Consider the following 18,539-nt stretch of genomic DNA (forward strand, 5'->3'; position numbering starts at 1 on the left):
CCCCCCAACAGAAAAAAAAAGATAAATGTCAGACTTGCATTAAATGCAGTGATAATAAAGACAAGAAAACACAAGGAAAAAATGCTATTTGAAGACCTTTGCCAAATGGCAATTTAGCCACCAGGTAAAATTAATGATTTATTGATGAAATCTTGCAACATTTTGTTTCCCAGATCAATAAAATCAAGAGATTCATTCCTCTGCTGGTATGGGATGATTTTTTATGCCTGTCAGCTGAAAAACTAAAGGTTAATACTTCCATTTGAATCCCTCTGCAATGAAATTACAATGATCTACTATGTTATGTGAGCTTTAATTGGGATCAAAGCAATAATTGATCCTCACACACTCAGCTCCTCTGTTGTCAGAGTTATTGCTTCATATGATATTGGACATTCACACATGCTGTGTGTCCACTGTTACTGGATATTTGGGCCACAGTGTGACCTACGTTATAGCAGTGTGTTGTAAAGACCCTTCGGCTTCCATTGTAGCCTTTAATTATCGTAAAAAGAAAAGTATGGCGCAATTTGGGCCCAATGTCAGTCATAACATATGAAACGAATTGTTATAAAGACATGTGGTCATTTTGTGCTACCACGGCTGCAGACTCCACATGTGGCCAGTAGGGGCAGTGTGTGATTTTACAACAACTTTGGAAGCCTGGATGTTTAAGCTGCAGTGAAAACCATATGATTACCATAGCACAAAAAATAAATAAAATATGAAAAAAAATTGACATGAAAGTGATGTGGGATTTCTTTGGTTTCATCCAAGTGAGCAGCTGGCCGTGTAAAGCATCAATTAGCTACAGAGATCTCCTGGGAAGAGCGAAAGAAGCCGTCAGATAGTTAGTGCACAGTGATGTCTGAGTGTTCGCTCTACAGGTGGCTTCTTCCTTGTGTAGTTTAATGAAGGAGCTGCCCGCTGCCGCCGGTGCTGAAAGTTTGTGTTCTCTGACAGACTTAACCAAACAATTAAGAGATATTTCCGTTTTTATTGCAGTCACGAGAAATATCCTTTAATTGTAAGATTACGCCTATCTAGACACTCCGTCTCTTGCGCGACTTCTTGCTATTTACAGTTCTGCACACGCCAGGCATGAACCAACACAAATGACCGACTCCTGCAGTGGGATTCACGAAAAGCATTTTCCCTACAAAATAAGCCACAATTCCACAGCCCTTGCGATTAAAACAACAGCGATCAGTTAATCGATTAAATTGGTCTTTCCCGTGTTTCCTCCTCTTAAAAATGCGCCTCAGTCCAGCTCTTCTCCGGGTTCAGTCGGGCGTTGTGGCTTCTGTCACGTCTGTCCCTCATCCATCAGCCCTCGCCGGGGAACACGCTGTGTAAATCCCTTTTCTTTGCCACATCAGCTGCGCTCTGCCACCACTGGAGTGCGTAAAAACGTGTCACAGCTGCTCGGCAACCTCAAATATTTCCTGCAAACGCCAACTTCTACAAAAGTGAACTGTTTACACCGCCGTCGACTTTTCATCTCTCGACCCAATCCATATGCTCGCGTTTGCGTACGAGCTTTTGTCACGCATGTGTCTTTCTTTCCAGAACGGCACAAAGGCTCATAGAGTTTGTTTGGTTTTCCGGTTATAATCTCTAGTCATGTGTTTAGTTATCGCCTCTGGAAGCGCCTTTCTCCGGCTGGTCCAAACCATTTCTACCCGGTTTGCCGGGACAGCAGCCGAGTCGTGAAGTCTCTGCAATCATGTGATCGAGACAGGACTGGAGAGGGATTTTTTTCCCTGTGTGTGTGTGTGTGTGAGAGAGAGCGTCTCTCCGTGTGTAGTTAGAGGGGTGTCCCTCCTCCGCATTTTGCTGCTTGCCATGCTTTAGACGCCGGAGCGCAGGGAGAGAGACGAGAGTGAGAGAGGTAACGCCGGTCTCTCTCACCGGGCTACCTGTCTTTTCAGTCTCTCCTCGGGTTCCCGTCTTTTTCAGCCCACCTTTCTGCGGCCGGCTTCTTTCTGTTGGTTTAAAAAAAAAAAAGCAAGAGAAGAAGAAGAAAAAAACTGCTATAATTTCTCTGTGCTTTTATGCGGGTCTGGTCTACCAGGAAGAGGACAGCGGTTCTCTTTTCACTCGGTTTTGAGCATCTTTTTTTTTTTCTTTTTGGTCGCTCCGCGTGGACAGTGTAGGGGACAGCAAAGCAGAGCTTGGATGAGCCGCCTCGCTAAAATCCCGAGATGGAGTTGCTGTTGATCTGCCTTTCCCTGTGGATATTGCAGTGCAATTCGGCCAAAGCGGACTCCATCATACATATCGGTAAGCGCCAGACAAAAAACAAAAAACCTGCTGTTTGGCTTGGACAGGTGTAAAGGCAGGACGTGCGGGAATAAAGCTCAGCCAGCGCATACTGCGTTGATCACAGGATTTTGGTGAGAGGGCGGGATAAATAGTCTATTCAGCCTGCATCTTGCGTTAAGGCAACACTTTGACTCTCAAGCGAGTTCAAAAGTTGGTGCTTTTTAAATGGCCATGCCTCTCACCTTTCCAACCTGAACTATCTTCTTGTTATGTCTCACTAATATTTATATTAGGCTGCTTTGCTGACATTTCTTTCACTCTCCGGCGGCGGATCACTGCTTTCACGTTGTCCAAACCCCTCACCACCGACGGCCTCTAAATCGCATTTCTGTATTCAAAGCACGGATGACACTTAGCACGAAAGGCCCGTTTGAGGGAAGCTTTGACGAAATTTATGTTCAATCGCCAAATTGCTGAGCCTTTTTTTTTTTTTTTTTTAAGAGCAAGCTGCCTCTTGTCTGAACCGTCGAGCCTCAACTTTCACCGGAACGTGACTGCAATGTCAATAATGACACAGAGGGAATGTCAGTGGAGTTTCGTTAGAGATGCACAACGCATAGAGGCTCTTTGTGCTCAAACTTCAAACCGGAGCAGCCTTTCTTTCAATGCTTTAAGCTGCCGATGGCATTCGTGTGATTCTCGTTTGGTGTTTGCCCTTAAATATCGCGTTACATTTCATTTCATAGGTTTGTACATTCATGATCTCCCCTCTCTGCCCACACCTGCACTGCACACTCGCCTGGTTTATGACATCTTTTCGTGCATACAGTCACGCAGCAAGTTATAGTGACAGGACTTATTATTTCAGATAAAAACATCAGTGTCACAGTGGACACATTTCGTCCTGCTGCTCCACCGCCGCCGCTGCTGCTGCTGCTCACAGTTTACTGCAACAGTCTGGCAAGCAGCAGGTGCTCCGTCACTGGCTTAATACAGCAGTGGGACTCCATCCAGATAATACTGGCTGATGCCCCGCATAACGTTAGGGTACCCCAATTAGATGTCTCGTTCCCTGAAACCCCTTTTCCGTGATATATCTCCCAATGGCAGCTGATGCCATTTTGATAAACAGATGAGAAAAGAGGGAGGGGAGGGGGACAGAGAGACAGCTCAGCTTCAATATACCTCCCACACAAGGCCTTTAATGCGTACTGGGCAGAGATTCATTGATCTAATGTGTGTACAGTACGGTTTCTTTATTCATCTCTGTGTGTGTGTGTGTGTGTGTGTGTGTGTGTGTGTGTGTGGCTGTGTCGCTCTCCTTGGTGCTGAAATCTTGCAGAGGCGCACTGGAGACTGCACAAGGAAATAACCCACAGATCATGAAGTTGGCGATACATTCACGCATCATAATTCCTGTGTGCGTGTGTGACTTCAAACAAATATAAACTCTTAAAAAGTGTTTTCTAGGGAATGAGCTAGTCCCGCCGGGTCTATGCCGTGCGGCCACACTTAGTTCCTTCGAGTTTTTCTTGGTTTCCAAAATAAGTTATGATTATTTCATTCAACAGGTGCCATATTCGAGGAAAACGCTGTGAGAGATGACGAGATTTTCCAACTTGCCATATCAGACCTGAGTCTGAATGACGACATTCTGCAGAGCGAGAAAATCACCCACTCTGTGAAACTTATTGAGCCTAACAACCCCTTCCAGGCTGTGCAGGAAGGTAAGCGAGATTCCTCTTGGATCATTTTAGCAAGAAATTGCCTCAGCTATTTTATTTGATTACTTGGGGCCACAGGGCACGTGAAGATGGCGGTCTCATTCTCACAGTCGCTGCAGGTTACAACCAACCAACAAGTCTCACGCGTAAAAGTCTTAACTGCCTTGATCATTTGGGCCCTGAGCTTGAGTTTTGCATTGATCAAAAAGCAAAAAGCCAGTGGAGAAGACAATGATGATGACAGTCCGTGTGTCTGTGAGTGAAGGAAATGACTGTGTGTGTGTTTGTGTGTGTGTTTGTGCGTGTGCGTGTGTTTCATTTTCCAGCTGTGCCGTGATACTGTACCAAATCAAGGTGCCTTCTATGGTTAAAAAGCTAGGTGGAAGCATTGAGTTAAAGCACAGCAGCCAAAGAAAATATGTTATGTGAGGTAAAAATCATTTGAGGATGATCAAATAAAATTGTATCACCGATACTCTATTTATTTAATTGCACGACAGACAATATTTCTTGTGTTTTATGTCTGTTTGAAGGATGGTCACAACAAGTCTTGTTCATTCATAACTATCAGCTTCTTTAGCCTTTTCTCTGAAACGTTTTATCTGGCTCATTTGGATTCCCCGCGAGTGCCCAAAGAATGCACACACCTCCATAAAACAGACAGCAAATTAGCAATGAAATTATTTTAGTCAAGGTTATCTGTTTCATTCATTAAAAGGTGGCACCATCGACAATTGACTTCAAAAAGGATTTTAAAAATTTCTGCTAAAACGAATCATTAAGAACTTAATAGGTTCCCCGGGACCTTCAAAGGCTGTTTGTGTCGTCTGCACTTAGTTACCAGTCTGTACTTTTGTCCCCAGTTGCACAAAGGCAAGATGACTCACTGCTATTGATAGTACCCCTGACAGGCACAGAAAGATGATAATATATCCCGCTTTATTGCTATAATTATCCTGTGTCATTTAGTTGTGGCCCTAACAATGTCACATATATTCAGTAGTCTGATTCACATTGCATTTGTAAACAGAAATCCTGATTCATTACACATAAAGCAGACTGGCATTTGGGATCTTTAAATGATCTTGAAGTATCCAGAAAATATCTTGCAGCTTGCTGCTGCAATAATATGGTAAAACAAAAAAAAATCTATTGTACACATTTGTGACTTAGCATGAGATGCACAAAAGTAGAAATCACCATTTTTGCAGAACTCTAATTAATTCAAAGCAATGCAAATACTGTTTATCTCAGTGTAGTTTTTATAATAATATCCTATACAATAGAATGAATAACACAAATGCATTTCTGTACAAAGTCTAAGGGACATGTATTTAATTTGTTGAGGATGCTCTTAACAGCAGTAATCATGTGAAGAGAATGTGTCACTGTGGAGCTTGACATACCTTAATGAAAATGATTCACAGATTATTTGCTTTTGTTAGTCATGATTGGATATCATTTAACATGCTTAATTATTGTTTACACTTTGGCCCGTGGCAATCAAACATTCAAAGAAATGACTGATTAGGGAACATTTAGTTTCTGGAAAGAGCGGGGCATAATGGGCAGTTGGTGATGTGTGGATCAATGGGTGGCCACAGATTCTTGCACTAGACGCAAGGCACATTGGAAAGTGTTGAGTGACAACTTGGATAAGTTGACCTTTTGCTTTGCTCTTTTGTTCACTGCCATCCCACTGTGAGTGGCAGTCAGGACCTTGCTATCACAGGGAGGGGAGGACAGAGGAGAAGTGGGTGGGGATAAACAGTGAAGGGAGGAGAGTGAGTGAGAGTAATGAGGGTGAGATGACAAAAGTGGAGAGTATAGTGACTGTGGAAAAAAATGAAGTGGGGAGATTATGGGTGAGAAGAGCGATGAGGATAAGAATAACCCAGAGTACTGAAAACAGTGGGGAAACAACGGCTACAAAGAGAAACCTATGATCAAGAGTTGAATAAACATGAGTGGATAAAAGAAGAGCAGGGGGAGCATTGAGATTGGAGTGAAGCGATGAAGAAGGCATGAGAGGAGTAGTTGCAGTGTCATGTTTGTCCCCATTCTCCTTCCTTTGTCCTTGCACTGCCAGAACATATATTAACGAGGATGTCACACAGACACCATGCACATAGAAACATGCAGCTATTCAGTCCTCCCACGCTCTTATCGTTTAAAGATGACAGCTCAAGGCTGACTGGAAATACAACCTGACCACACAACTAGCAGATGTCGTCCTATTTATAAGTTGGAGAAACTGGAGAGAATGAATAAGGGGATTTCAACATCAGGAGTGAAAGCTCAGAAGAATATCAGTCACTCTTGTTCTGATGCCTGTCAACTTGTGATAAAATAAAAAACAAAACAACACATTGTGTTGTCAGTGCAGCGGCACTGCCTCATATTTATTTTGCATTCCCCCTTCAGTTCTTGTATTTTATAGAGATCAACATAAGTTTTTAATTAGTAAAGTTAGTTAAAACCATAGAAACTTTTTTTTCAGAGCATGATACAGTATAGTAAGGTATTAGAAAAACATTTTCTATTTGATGCTCAATGAAGGCAACAAGCAATGGTATAGCCAGATCAGGGTATTGCAGCTCTTAAAAGAAAACAAAATAACCTGGTTTCTCTTACATGTTAGCACCTGATATTTGCTTTCTATCTTACTTTTTTGGCTGTCTGTCCCATCTTAATATAAAAAGTGGAAAGTTGTCTTCTAGGGTGATAACACAACAAAGCTTCAGTTGTGCATTTCATTCTGATGTCAGAAAGGGGACAGAGAAGCCATTATTTGAAGTGTGTGTCTTTTCAGCTTATCCAATGAGTTCAGGGTCACCACAGTGCATGTTGATTTGGCATAGTTTTTACGCAACCCTCCCATATTTCCACCGGGCTTGGACCGCCACTGCATAGCCGGCAAGGGGAATGGGCTGTTGGGGGTTCAGTGTCTTGCCCAGAGACCCTTCAACGTATAGCTGTAACCAGGGATCGAACCACTGACCCTGTGGTCCGTGGACGACAAATCTGTACCTATCTTTATTCCAAGAAATGTTTAGCCTGTAGGGTGTTTTCTTTCTCGTACTTGCTTAGAGGACGCGAGTACCACCTCTTCAAACGCAGTATAGCCCCAGCACTGGGTTTTTCCATCTCTCCAAGTGGGAAGGTTGGGAACGATAGTGACTGGATGGGGCCGACAATAGTGATACAGTTTGTGCAAGAACGTAGGTTTCCCTGCCATCAAAGCCTTTAGTGAAGAGAGCAAATGATGCCAACGCATCATAAAATAGAAGTGTCTAAAACACTGCAAGAGGACAGACAGCCAAAAAGTTAAGATTGACACTGTTATAGGAAAAGTACAGGTTTTTATCAGGTCTACAGCAATGCTCAGTGATGCTGTAGTTAGTCATAGCTGTGCTTTGAATGATATGCTGACATGCCCACAGTGACAATGCTTACGCATTATGTTTACACTATGTTTAGCAGATGTAATGATCATCGTGTCCCTGTCTTAGTTTAGCGTGTTAGTGTGGTAAATGGTCTGCATTTATATAGCGCTTTTCTACCTATTGGCACTCAAAGCGCTTTACACTGCTTTTTATTCACCCATTCACACTGTGTAGCAGCTGGCCAATGCCCACCAGGAGCAACTAAGTTGGGGTTCAGTGTCTTGCTCAAGGACACTTCAACATGTGACTGGATTGAACCAACAACTGTGAGATTGGTGGACAACCGCCCTACCTTCCTGCACCACAGTCGCCCCTATGCTAAAGATGTGCTAATTAGCATCAAGCACAAAACACAACCGACGACAGGAGGACTGTCATTAGGGTGGCAACTGCAGTTTAGAGATAATAAAAACAAGATATTGGACATACAAGGATTTCAATGTTGATCTGATGATTACATATGATGTCAAGTCAGATTAGCAAAGACGTCTTTTACACAGATGGTACACTGGTGACAGTTTAAATTGGTAAATGGTTTTTGAGACACTTAACTCTGGACCAGAAGCAGTGAACGAACTAACATTAGCTGGCAAGGATAAAAGTAAGGCACTGTTTGTAATTAACTTTTTTTATGAGGAGCTGACGTCTTATGAGCTGGCGACAATATTTTGTCCAAACTCTGCCGGTTCCCATTGAATTTAAAAAAATGCGTTTAGAACAAAGCAGGTAGAAAACAGCCATCTGGCCTCAGTTAGTGGAAGTAGTTTTCTGCTCCTCTAATGTCCAGCAATTTGTTGAGTGTTCTGTCCCACTGAGCCCTCTTCACACACCACACCACTAGGTTTGCTCTATTTTCATCTAACCCCTACCAAGGCAACGACAGCAAGGATTTTTATGCTTTGCCCTTTTTGTCCCTGTAAGCCAACAGACTTGCAGTCCAGTTCTTTACTTTGCTCAGTCTGTAATGACAAAACTCAAAATAATGGTTCCTTTCGCAGTGTTGGCAGGGGTAATGTAATATCCTCCATCTGATTCTCTGCTTATGACTGCTTATGACTTATGACTCATTACTCGCCGTGCTCTAAATGTGATGGAATGCTGCCCTTTCACTATTATTGTCCCTGTGAATTTAATAATGCTGTGTAAATCTTGGTTATGGATTTGTTTGTGTTTTTATGTCATTTTACCAACTCCACACAGATGATGGGTGATCAGGTCATCTTACCATCCCCTGATAATTACCCAATTGTTGTTTTACATTCTCATAAGGTCTTAAGTGGGCTCTATAAGGGACCCGTGGCATCTTAATCAGCTAAGTGATGTTGTGGCAGAGGTGTGCTTTTCACTACCTAATCCCTTCACAAAGTGAGGCCCACCGCTAATCATGTGCGCAGGGTTAACCTGTAAATTGTTGCTTCAGTTTGCTTACTAGTGTACAAACCTACACAAACGGTCAAGTTTGTGCCAAAGAAAAAGACTTAATTTCTCATTTCTTTTTTTAGAAGTTGATTCAGAAAAGCACTTTTCAGCCATTCTAAAATAATAATTGAATGGCTCCCAGCTGTGGAGACCTTCTCTGCAGATGCTATGGTTGTCGGGACAGACAACCATAGCAACCATAGCTTGAACCAACAAAAACATTTTTTAGGCTCTAAAAGTAAATTGAAGAAGACTTTAGAAATAATACCCATTCCTCTAGACACATTTCGATGTTTGACTCTTTATAGGACGGCTTCAGTGATATTTAATTTGCTTCTTTTGGTTCTAGTTTTGGTTAGTACATGTAAATGAAAGCCATTCAACTTCTCCCTGAATTTACTATATAAAGATATCTCTCTACTTATAGCTGGAAAATGCGTCCAGATGACATCACTTGGAGGAACCTTCAGTTCACATTGAGTTTGGTCAATTGTTTGGTCTCATTGGTCACACTGTGGAGTTTGTTATAATGGTCAATCTGCTTTTACAGAGCTCGTCCTTCTTGTTTAACAGCAAGAAGCATAGAAATATTTAAATGTATGGAAGACAGGGAGAAGCTAAACTAAAGCCATACAAAGCAAGTTGAAAATTGGAGAAGTCGCTCTTTGTGCCCCTCGTGGGGGCCATGACATGTTCCAGGATGGAAATATACATGCCCCTCTAAGTGCTTGATACATAAAAACATTTCCACAGTATGCTACATATACAGTACACTTCCTCAAACCTACAATAGCTACTCATATGCACCCATACAGAGCTATAAACGGAAGTAAAGGCTATCTTGCAAATATATTTTGTTGCACTGACCAAAACTCAACTGGCTCTGATAGAGTGATAGGACATGACTCCCACTAATCTGAGTCAAAAATGGCAACTGCGTAAAAACTAAATAGCATATAAATAGAAAAACAAATAGAACTGTAATGTACAGATGGTAGAAACGTTCTTTACCTGTAAGTGGTACTGCAATAGAACAAATGTATACTTTACCAAACTTGAAATAAAAAAACATAGGAATTCTAAACAAAGAGACGAGGACAGAATCAGATGGTTTTAGGTGAACAATCTGTTGCTAGTAGCAACCACAGGGAAGGCAGTTTTATAGCAGTTTAACTGACTTACAGTACGTTGGCCATTTTGTCTGATTTGTGTCCAGGCAAATATTGACTGCAATTGGTACAGCATTTTCTCTTTTTCCAGCTGCTGTGTAATTGTTGGTTTGTGATTTATTATAATTTAGTTTTTCTACCCTCAGGTCACTGCTAACGAGACTTACTAGTTGTTTCCTAATGTGTTGCTAAGGCAACAGTACAGCTGAATAAAGCTACTGACAGGATAACGTGTACTGAACTGTTCATTTATAGTTTTGTAGACTTTGCGTTTTTTTACACAGTGTTACTAATCTGAAGGTACTGTAAAAAGTTTCCAGTTTCCTAGTCATAGTACCTTGTTTTTACAACACCTTTAGTCTTTCTCAATTGTGGACTGTCATTTTCTAATTTCTGGCTAATTACTATTATTCAATTAGTTGTCTGATACTATTTTACAATTGTATATACATATATACAGTACTCACAAAATGTTAGGCATACTTGACTTCAGTATGCTAGAAAATGCACTATAACCTTTGGAGGTGAAATTAATTTGACCTTCTGTACACTTTTGAATGCACATATCCAACTGTTAAATGTTTCAGCACTTATTGCATAACATTGCTGCTCTCTAACAAGGTGACTAACTGCAAAAATCACAATGACCACTAAATGTCTCTCTTATTTAGCTGTTCACAATATGACATCATGAGACCAAGACGACACCTAACAATTGTTCTTGAGACATTGTTATTGAGACATTGACATTTTTCGTTGGGTTATACCCACCGCTGTTGTTCACTTTTGTTTCAATAAATTGTTTGAGATGAAGAAATTACCACTTAAATGCCCTACTTTCATGATATAATCTCACTGTACACTTAACTTTTTACATTTTCCATAAATTTCAACCGAAAGTTGAATATCCCTAACATTTTGTGAATAGTGTCCAATATCTGTTTGTATCAAACTTTCTGTCTATGTACGTATATAGAGATTATAGACAGGACACATACACAGGATTATATGAATACAAACTAAGACAAATGGAACTTGACAATTAATCATAAAGGGATCCTTGAGCTCACCTGATCGAGCTGTGACATAAATGTTAGGAAGCCCTAAAATACCACCTCACCATTCAAAACTATACACAGCTGCTGAACTCCTTCTGTATTGTTACTGCTTTGTCCTGAATCTCCTATCTGTCAAATCAATAATAAAGCAGATAAGGTTGTGTTCACATTTTTGTTAGGCTGAACGAAATCTGAGACACAAGAACCCAATTCAATTGGATGCCCTGTGTCCTGATGACCTGACAAGTTGTATCTTATACTCATGTCTGTTTTGAGCTTCCGATAACACAGTGAGAGGGTGTCCACATTGACTCTGGGCTTGTGTGAACTGGAGAGAGTTTATGCATTTGTCGTGCCACAGTACAATGAAGAATGTGTGATTAACAGTACATCAGAGGGCTTGGATGTGTTAAAGGTTTATTGAATGTGCCGATGCAATAGTTATGTTGTGTGTGTTATGGATGTTGTATTCAATATGGTTTTGTTCCCTGCTAACTATTTACTGCATACACAACTGCTACATTTATTCTTTTAACTCAGTCTCCTCCTTTTTATTGATATATTTTTACCACTTTGTTTGTCATACAGGTCATATTTAGCCACATAACATCTGTTATATAACATGCACTGCAATTCTGTAATTGATGCAAAGCTCAAACTGTCCCTCTGTACCTTTGCTATTTACACCATGCAATGTGGACAGCACAGGGGAGGCCTTATGGGACCTGTAGTCCACATTAGGCACACTCAGAAATATGTATTCCTCCAGCTTTTTGTTAGAATAGCCAGAGTCAGCAATGCCTGGCAACTATGGAGCAGCACCTGCCAGAAAAGAAGCAGAAAGGGAGAGAGCAGAATACAGAAGAGGAGAGAAAAAAGACAGGTCAAAGATGTTAAACGTTAGGTCTGCTTAGTAGGCCTACAGGTTTTGTCCTCTCTGCTGTGCAAGAACAGCTGGTCAGTATTCCTCTTGCAGCAGGATACTTCTGTGTCACACAGTCTCAACATCTGTACCAGATGTTTCTCCTGGCAGCTCTTAGGCTACTCTCAAAAGGAGCATAGAGCAATTTCTAAGTATCCAAATACTTAGGGGGAAAAAAGGAAACATTTTCAAGACTTTAAAGTGAATTTAGCTTTGGAGTCAGAAGGGTTGCTCCGCTGATTAACTTCAAGAACAACATCAATTCAGTTAAATGCCAAGTCTGATCTGTATTCAAAGGAATCACCGGCAGTGCGCTAAATGTCACCATGAGCAAGGATGTTAGTAATCTTTTAATATAAGTAAACAAGGCCTGCTTTGTTGTGAGGCCCAGAAAGAAGTTTTACAGAGTCAAACAAAAAATAAAGAAATAAGTAAGTAGAGAGAGCAATTTAGTGCTTTGCTTGAAGTAATTGTCTAAGAATTTTGGAGATTCTTTTTTTGCAGATTCTTTCCGGAAGTGGGGAAGTTATGTTTCCCTACAATGTAAACAGAATTACTGTATTGTGCTAATTAAAGAGAGTGGAAACTCACATTGGGTCTTTGTGCTTTTTTGTATTTATCACACTCCCTATGTTGCCTGACTGTCAGACAGCTGTGTGCTGATTTCAAAGTATTCTCACTGCTTTTCACACTGGCATGTCTCATTGTGTGTAAGACTGACTAATGGCTTCTGGGTGGTATGATGGATATGTGTCTCTGAAGGACAAATGCAGGAAAAACACATTTTAAGCTTTGTCTTAAACAGGACAAAGAGCATAATGATGTTGATTGATGTTTGACCGCTTGTTCCTCCCATGATGCAGCGTGTGCACAGGAATCCTAAATCTGGCATCAGAGCCTATTATTTTGGTCATTTAGCAATGTCACACAATGACATAAAACTAGCAGACAACCAAATTTATCCTGGTCTGGTTGTGGAATTGTTGTTTGGAAGACATTTAGCACCTGCATTGATTTTCCAATATGACAGCAGCAACTCACGTGTGATGAATGGCCAAAAGAGTAAGAAGTGTACGGCTATCTGAACACCGGCATCCATGGCACACATAACTCAAGCAGCAGCCTATTATACATGCACACATACACACAACATATGTTTTCCCTATTACAGGTCTCTCAGCCCCTTGTCTTATTCATGTTCCTGTCTTATCTGGTGTGACAGATTTATAACAAACTGTAGGGAATGTGACAGATGTTAGTGCTTTGCCACGACCCCAAACAACCCCTAACAATGGCAAGGGATTGGCCATCAATACTACTCTACCTGTTAGAGGGTAAGAAACTGAGTGAGACTGAGGCCTAGAAGGAGAGAAAGAGTAGTGGCTCAAAGGACATGTTCTTTCCAATCAGACTGATGCTGATGAAGCCCCCAGCCTACGTTCTTTGTAAAGTATCACATTCCCACATGTTACTAGCATCATCTCTCTTTGCACACACCATTGTGTTTGAACTTTACTGAGCTGCCTAAAGTGTGCTGCGATGACAGAGATGGGGAGTGGCGTGGGTGTATGAATGGTACGAGAGGATTTGTTGGTTTCTCCGTCGTATTATGGCCCTTTATATGTGTGTGGCCGTATGCTGTGATGTGTGTGAGCGATTTTATAGATGCAGTTTTCTATTTATGTTTTTGATGTGTTTCTAAAGCGGTTCTGTGGTTTGGTGAGAAGTGGTTTTGGTTGCGATAATAGTTTGGAGATGGGAGGCTGGAGCTCCCCCTTTTACTCACTTCTGATGCTGAGTAGCTCAGAGGGAAGTGTGTATAATTTACTACCCACCACCTGGACTACTGGCGAAAAGAAGGCTTCACTCTAGAATGCAAGACAAGGAGCAGAAAATCAACCCCCAAGTAAATCCTATTAGAGGCTAAACAGGAGTCAACCAAAGAAATGCTGCTCGGCTATCTTCTTGACTTCACACTGTTTTCAGACAGAAGGAGGCAGGAGACAGAGGGGGTGAAGGGCGGGAGTGGAATAGGATTCTTAGTCAGAGTAACAGGGTGAAGCAGAGTGAACTGGCCAGCAAGCGTGACGACAAGAGAGGGGTGATGGAGATGGCGGGAGGCAGAAGGAAAGATGATGCAGGGAAAAGAGGATGCGAGGCTGTGAAATCTTAAGCCGTATGGAAGACAAGAGGGGTGAAGTCATTTGAAACTACGGAATGAGCTCACAGGCTCATTGATGAAGACATGCCAAAATGTATTTGGGAGCCATTGTTTGCATTACTGCCCACAGACACGGATGGCGAGTGGGACCATCTGTCACAAGAATCGTTTATCCATCTTCCTCTCTGGGTCTCTGATTCTGTCTCTCTTTCACTGCCGTGGGCCCTTTACCAGGCCCAGGAAAAGTGGATTGTATCCAAAGAGGAGGCTAAGCAAGTGTATAAGCTCTGCCTGAGTGAAACCAAAACCCAGCTTAAACCCTACGAGTGAAACCCGTAAGGAGTGTAGACAATGGAATATGCAGGAGTCACTGAAAATTGAGTCAAATATTCGTTATTCATTATCCTCATATTCTAATATGAGGATACACTTTACCTGATAAATGTCGCACATACTAATACTTTATTTTAAAGTGAAATTGACCAAGTCAGTGCATGATTTCTCTGCTTGTGTAAACTCTTAACGACAGAGATTTATTCTATGATTTATTCTCATTTCTGCACTCATTCATCAACAGTTTTCCCTTTAACAGCGGTCAATCCAACACGTCACAGCCAAAAAAACAAGCAGCTACTCTTTTACATGGGGTGTTTAACACATTATTGGCTCTAAATGAGTTGAGTTGAATGAATCATTTTGTCTTAGAGACTGTCTCAGCTTAAGTTAAAGTAAGGACTAAGTCGCGGATAAATAATTGTTTTGTTATTGTTCCTAAATTAGCTGAGTATGTGTTTCAGTATTAACTAGGCCACAATTTGTCATCTCTAATACACTGTATCATTACATGAAGACAAATCATTCTGGGAACACTCATGGGATGTGTAGGCCGAGTTTCTGTTGTGCAAACCCATTAGTACATGAGTTCTCTGTAAGCCCTATCAAAGCAAGTTGTTATTGTTGGGTTTTAATCATCATCACAACAAGCTTCAACAAATACTGTACCACAGAATTCACTGGATCTCTCTTTTTTCCTTTAATTATCTCAATGTAAATAGCATCTAATCAAATGGACTCACTCAACAGAAACACTCAGCACTATATTAATATCATCAAGTCAACATATCCACAACAAGAGTAAGAAGCACCCCTGGTATTTATAAAGCTACACCATCTATAAGTTAACATGTTAGGACCCGACTAATGTCTGGGCTTTGTCTACAAACATTGAACCCCTTAATAGTTCTCCTTGCCCATACTGTATACATAACTTTAGGTCAAGAATAGCACCATGCAAACGATGAAATCTTGCAAAACTTTGTTCTGTTGCCTACTGTGTTGGAGTGGCACTGACCACACAAATGTTTAGGATTTAGGCCATAAGGTTAAAAGGAGATCAACTTCAAAAAAAAGCTGACAACCACCTACCAAGGCTGAAAGTCCACCTACAGGCAGGTCCCTGTCCTCAATAAACAGAGTGAAAATGGTACAGTATGAATTGTTGTATTTTAGTTTGCCTCAAAGTGGTGGACTGATCAGTGAACCATGCAGATTAACCAAAACCCCGCTGTTAGCGTGGCAAAATTATATACAACATTAATACAATAGATAGCAAATCAAAAAGCTAGTTTTCAGTTTTCACACATAAATGTTTAATTTCTCCATGTATGAATCAGTCAAAAGTATGTAGATTGAAAGTGTTGCAGCAGTGTTCTGTCCTCTGTGAATACTCTACAGTGTTGTAGCAGCTGTCATTGCTATTGCTGTCCAGTGAAGTGCATTTCATGTCACAATTAAAAATCAGGTTGTGCAAAAAGACCTTAGCTCACAAAAATATCATTATCTAAACATATGTGGTTTAGAAAAGGATATCTTTTCAGAGGTTCGAAGGAAAAGTTTTGGAAGTTTCAAGCTAGTCTTAGTGGAAAGCTGAATCCTATTTATACATATGCAAAAGGTGCTTGGTAATTAAACGTTTTCCTGCTTTCCACAGTGCTGCAAATGGTTCTATCCAAAATGTAAATGCAGTACATTGTAAGCAGCACGGGCTACATTGCAAAGACCTTGTTCCATCAAAACATGCAATTAAAAATTCACCTGAGAATCATATGAAATCTCATCACATTGGGTTATATCTTTTCTGAGTCTCTCAAAGTTCCAACATTTTAAAGACAAATTTCACTCTTATGTTCTCCTGAGCTCTGGCAAAGGGATATAATTTAATGTATCTAGCAATTTATATTACTAGCAGTGACAGAGTGAATCAGAAGTGAAATACAAACGTTTATGTCAGAATTTTGAATTTTAGGAGGATTTCACATTGTATGATGAAGCACACAGAATAAGAATAACCAGAACAGAATAAGGGAAAATAATCCAAACACAAATGCATAATCATTCTCCCAGTCTCTCTTGCTTATCGCTGGATGCAATCAGCTGACATACAGTAACATTTGTGTCTACAAAGCTGAGGGAAATACAACAGAGACCATATATTTCTCTCCACTCACCCCTGAACAGCTATTGTTGGTGATGTTACAGCCTTCAGACTTTTTCTCACAGCATCGTCCTCTGAGAAGTAGTCTCCACATAAATGTAACAGTCTGCAAATGCTGTATTATGTCCATTTTTATGGAGTGAATCACACATGCACAAATATAATCCAAATGCACACTGGGAACAGGTTTTATCAGAATATTTGTATCCCAAAGCCTCAAACTGCAAAAATATTCCAGCTATTGAATCTGCAAAGCACAAATTCACTTCCAAGTTAAATCCATTCACTAGTTGTGAAGGGAGCTGGTCACCAGAATAACAGAAAAAACGAATCACGACTTTGTCTTCTTATGCATTTAAGGGACTATGGGGAGAGAAAAACAGTTAATTTTCTTTGAAATGCTGTCATTTTGATAGATTACAATTTGAATTGGCATATGAACTGCTGAAATTTCATATGAGTCTCAGGTGGATTTTGAAAATGAGGGCCATACTGTGGCTCTCATTTATTACATTGCAGTCGTGTTCGGGGTGGAGACATTTGTGGACACTGTGCAAAGCAAGAATAGTTTGAGCCTGTTACATAGGCATGAATAGCACTCGAGTTTCTTTTAAGACCAGGTTGAAACATTCGAAACTATTCCTTTAACCTCGGTGCAAAGCATAGAGGAAGAGGTTTTGAGCAGCTACAAAGGCTTCTGACTGAGCCATTGACTTCCATTTACTTCACCTGTATGCAGGTTTAACAGGTTAAGGATATTTTATTCAAAGAAAGAGGTGAAGAACTGAGCGACGTTAATGTACTGTTTGCGTCTTTCAAGCCCACGGCAACGTGAATGATTGATTATTTCACTTAAAGAAGACAGAGCAGCTTCATCATGTCGCATTATCATGTCACTCTGAGACGAGCAGTCAATTTGCTTCCCTCAGACTCAATGCTTCCAAAACATTATGCTGCTACAGTTTTCCACTGTCACTTCAATCACTGTGTGTTTACTTTTCTCGCAAAGAAATGAAAATCACATTAGGACTGTGTAAATAATTATAGTTTACATGTCAGAACATTTACCAAGTGTGTAATTAATTGTGTGTTTGAGCGCCTTTTGTCTGTCACACAGTTTTGAAAAAGTACATCTTTGGGTACCTTGGCTTAAATGCTAACACTCAGCAGAGTATTGGTGTTTGCTTGCCTGAGAGTTACTGCGTGGCTCAAAATCTGCAATGCCACAGCTTTGACCCAGGTAACATGGCCAGCAGTCACGCTTCCAGCTCGGCCTTGCGCTCCAGCAAACAGAACCTTGAATTTAGAAGTCTAGATTGACATACACAAAGTCATGGCAGGACTTAAAAACGTAATGTGCACTTTTCCTGTCTGGACGGTGGAGAGTTTTTCAGGGGCCAACTTTAGTGTTACGACCACAAATTGTTAGTGTGACACAGTGCACAAGGATGGAGACTGTTGTGATCCCATGACTTTTTCTCTAGCACCACCACATGCTGACATGTGTGGGTTTGAAATCAAATGTTTTCACAGCCGTCAGGTGGATTGTCATGACATTCTGTACACACATTCATGTCCCTTCAGAAACTATACCACTAAATACCACTAAAAACACGTGGTATTAATATGCAAGTAATATTATGCATGCGTAACATTGTCCTTGTGCATATGTTAGCATTTTTCTCTTGTTTGGATCCAGATAATTGGTTCACACTGATTTTGGTGGGTTGGTGGGTGACCGTTATCTGATCCTTAGGTCCTCCACTTCACTGCATACATTTGATGCATGGGCTCTGGATGTGAAGGCACCTGAAAACCATAACAAGTCGCTTTACTGTACATATTAAGAGCTGCATATCTAGACACCCACATAAGGGTACT

The 18,539-nt window shown here is 40.9% G+C and overlaps 1 protein-coding gene across 4 annotated transcripts in view; it reads left to right on the forward strand.

Moving 5' to 3' along the window:
* Positions 1-1,715: 1,715 nt before the first annotated feature.
* The window catches only part of grid1a (glutamate receptor, ionotropic, delta 1a), a 217,858-nt gene continuing 201,034 nt past the window's right edge, over positions 1,716-18,539 (forward strand). For 2 of the 4 annotated variants that reach the window (XM_067516461.1, XM_067516470.1), the window contains exons 1-2: positions 1,728-2,283; positions 3,837-3,992. In XM_067516461.1, the coding sequence (XP_067372562.1) occupies positions 2,205-2,283; positions 3,837-3,992 (235 nt within the window). In that variant the 5' untranslated portion in view covers positions 1,728-2,204. Of the gene's footprint in view, positions 2,284-3,836; positions 3,993-18,539 lie in introns of all 4 variants that reach the window. The other 2 variants (XM_067516498.1, XM_067516480.1) reach the window with 2 other exon arrangements.

The sequence above is a fragment of the Channa argus genome, chromosome 1 (genome assembly GCF_033026475.1).
Source record: "Channa argus isolate prfri chromosome 1, Channa argus male v1.0, whole genome shotgun sequence".
Classification (NCBI taxonomy): domain Eukaryota; kingdom Metazoa; phylum Chordata; class Actinopteri; order Anabantiformes; family Channidae; genus Channa; species Channa argus.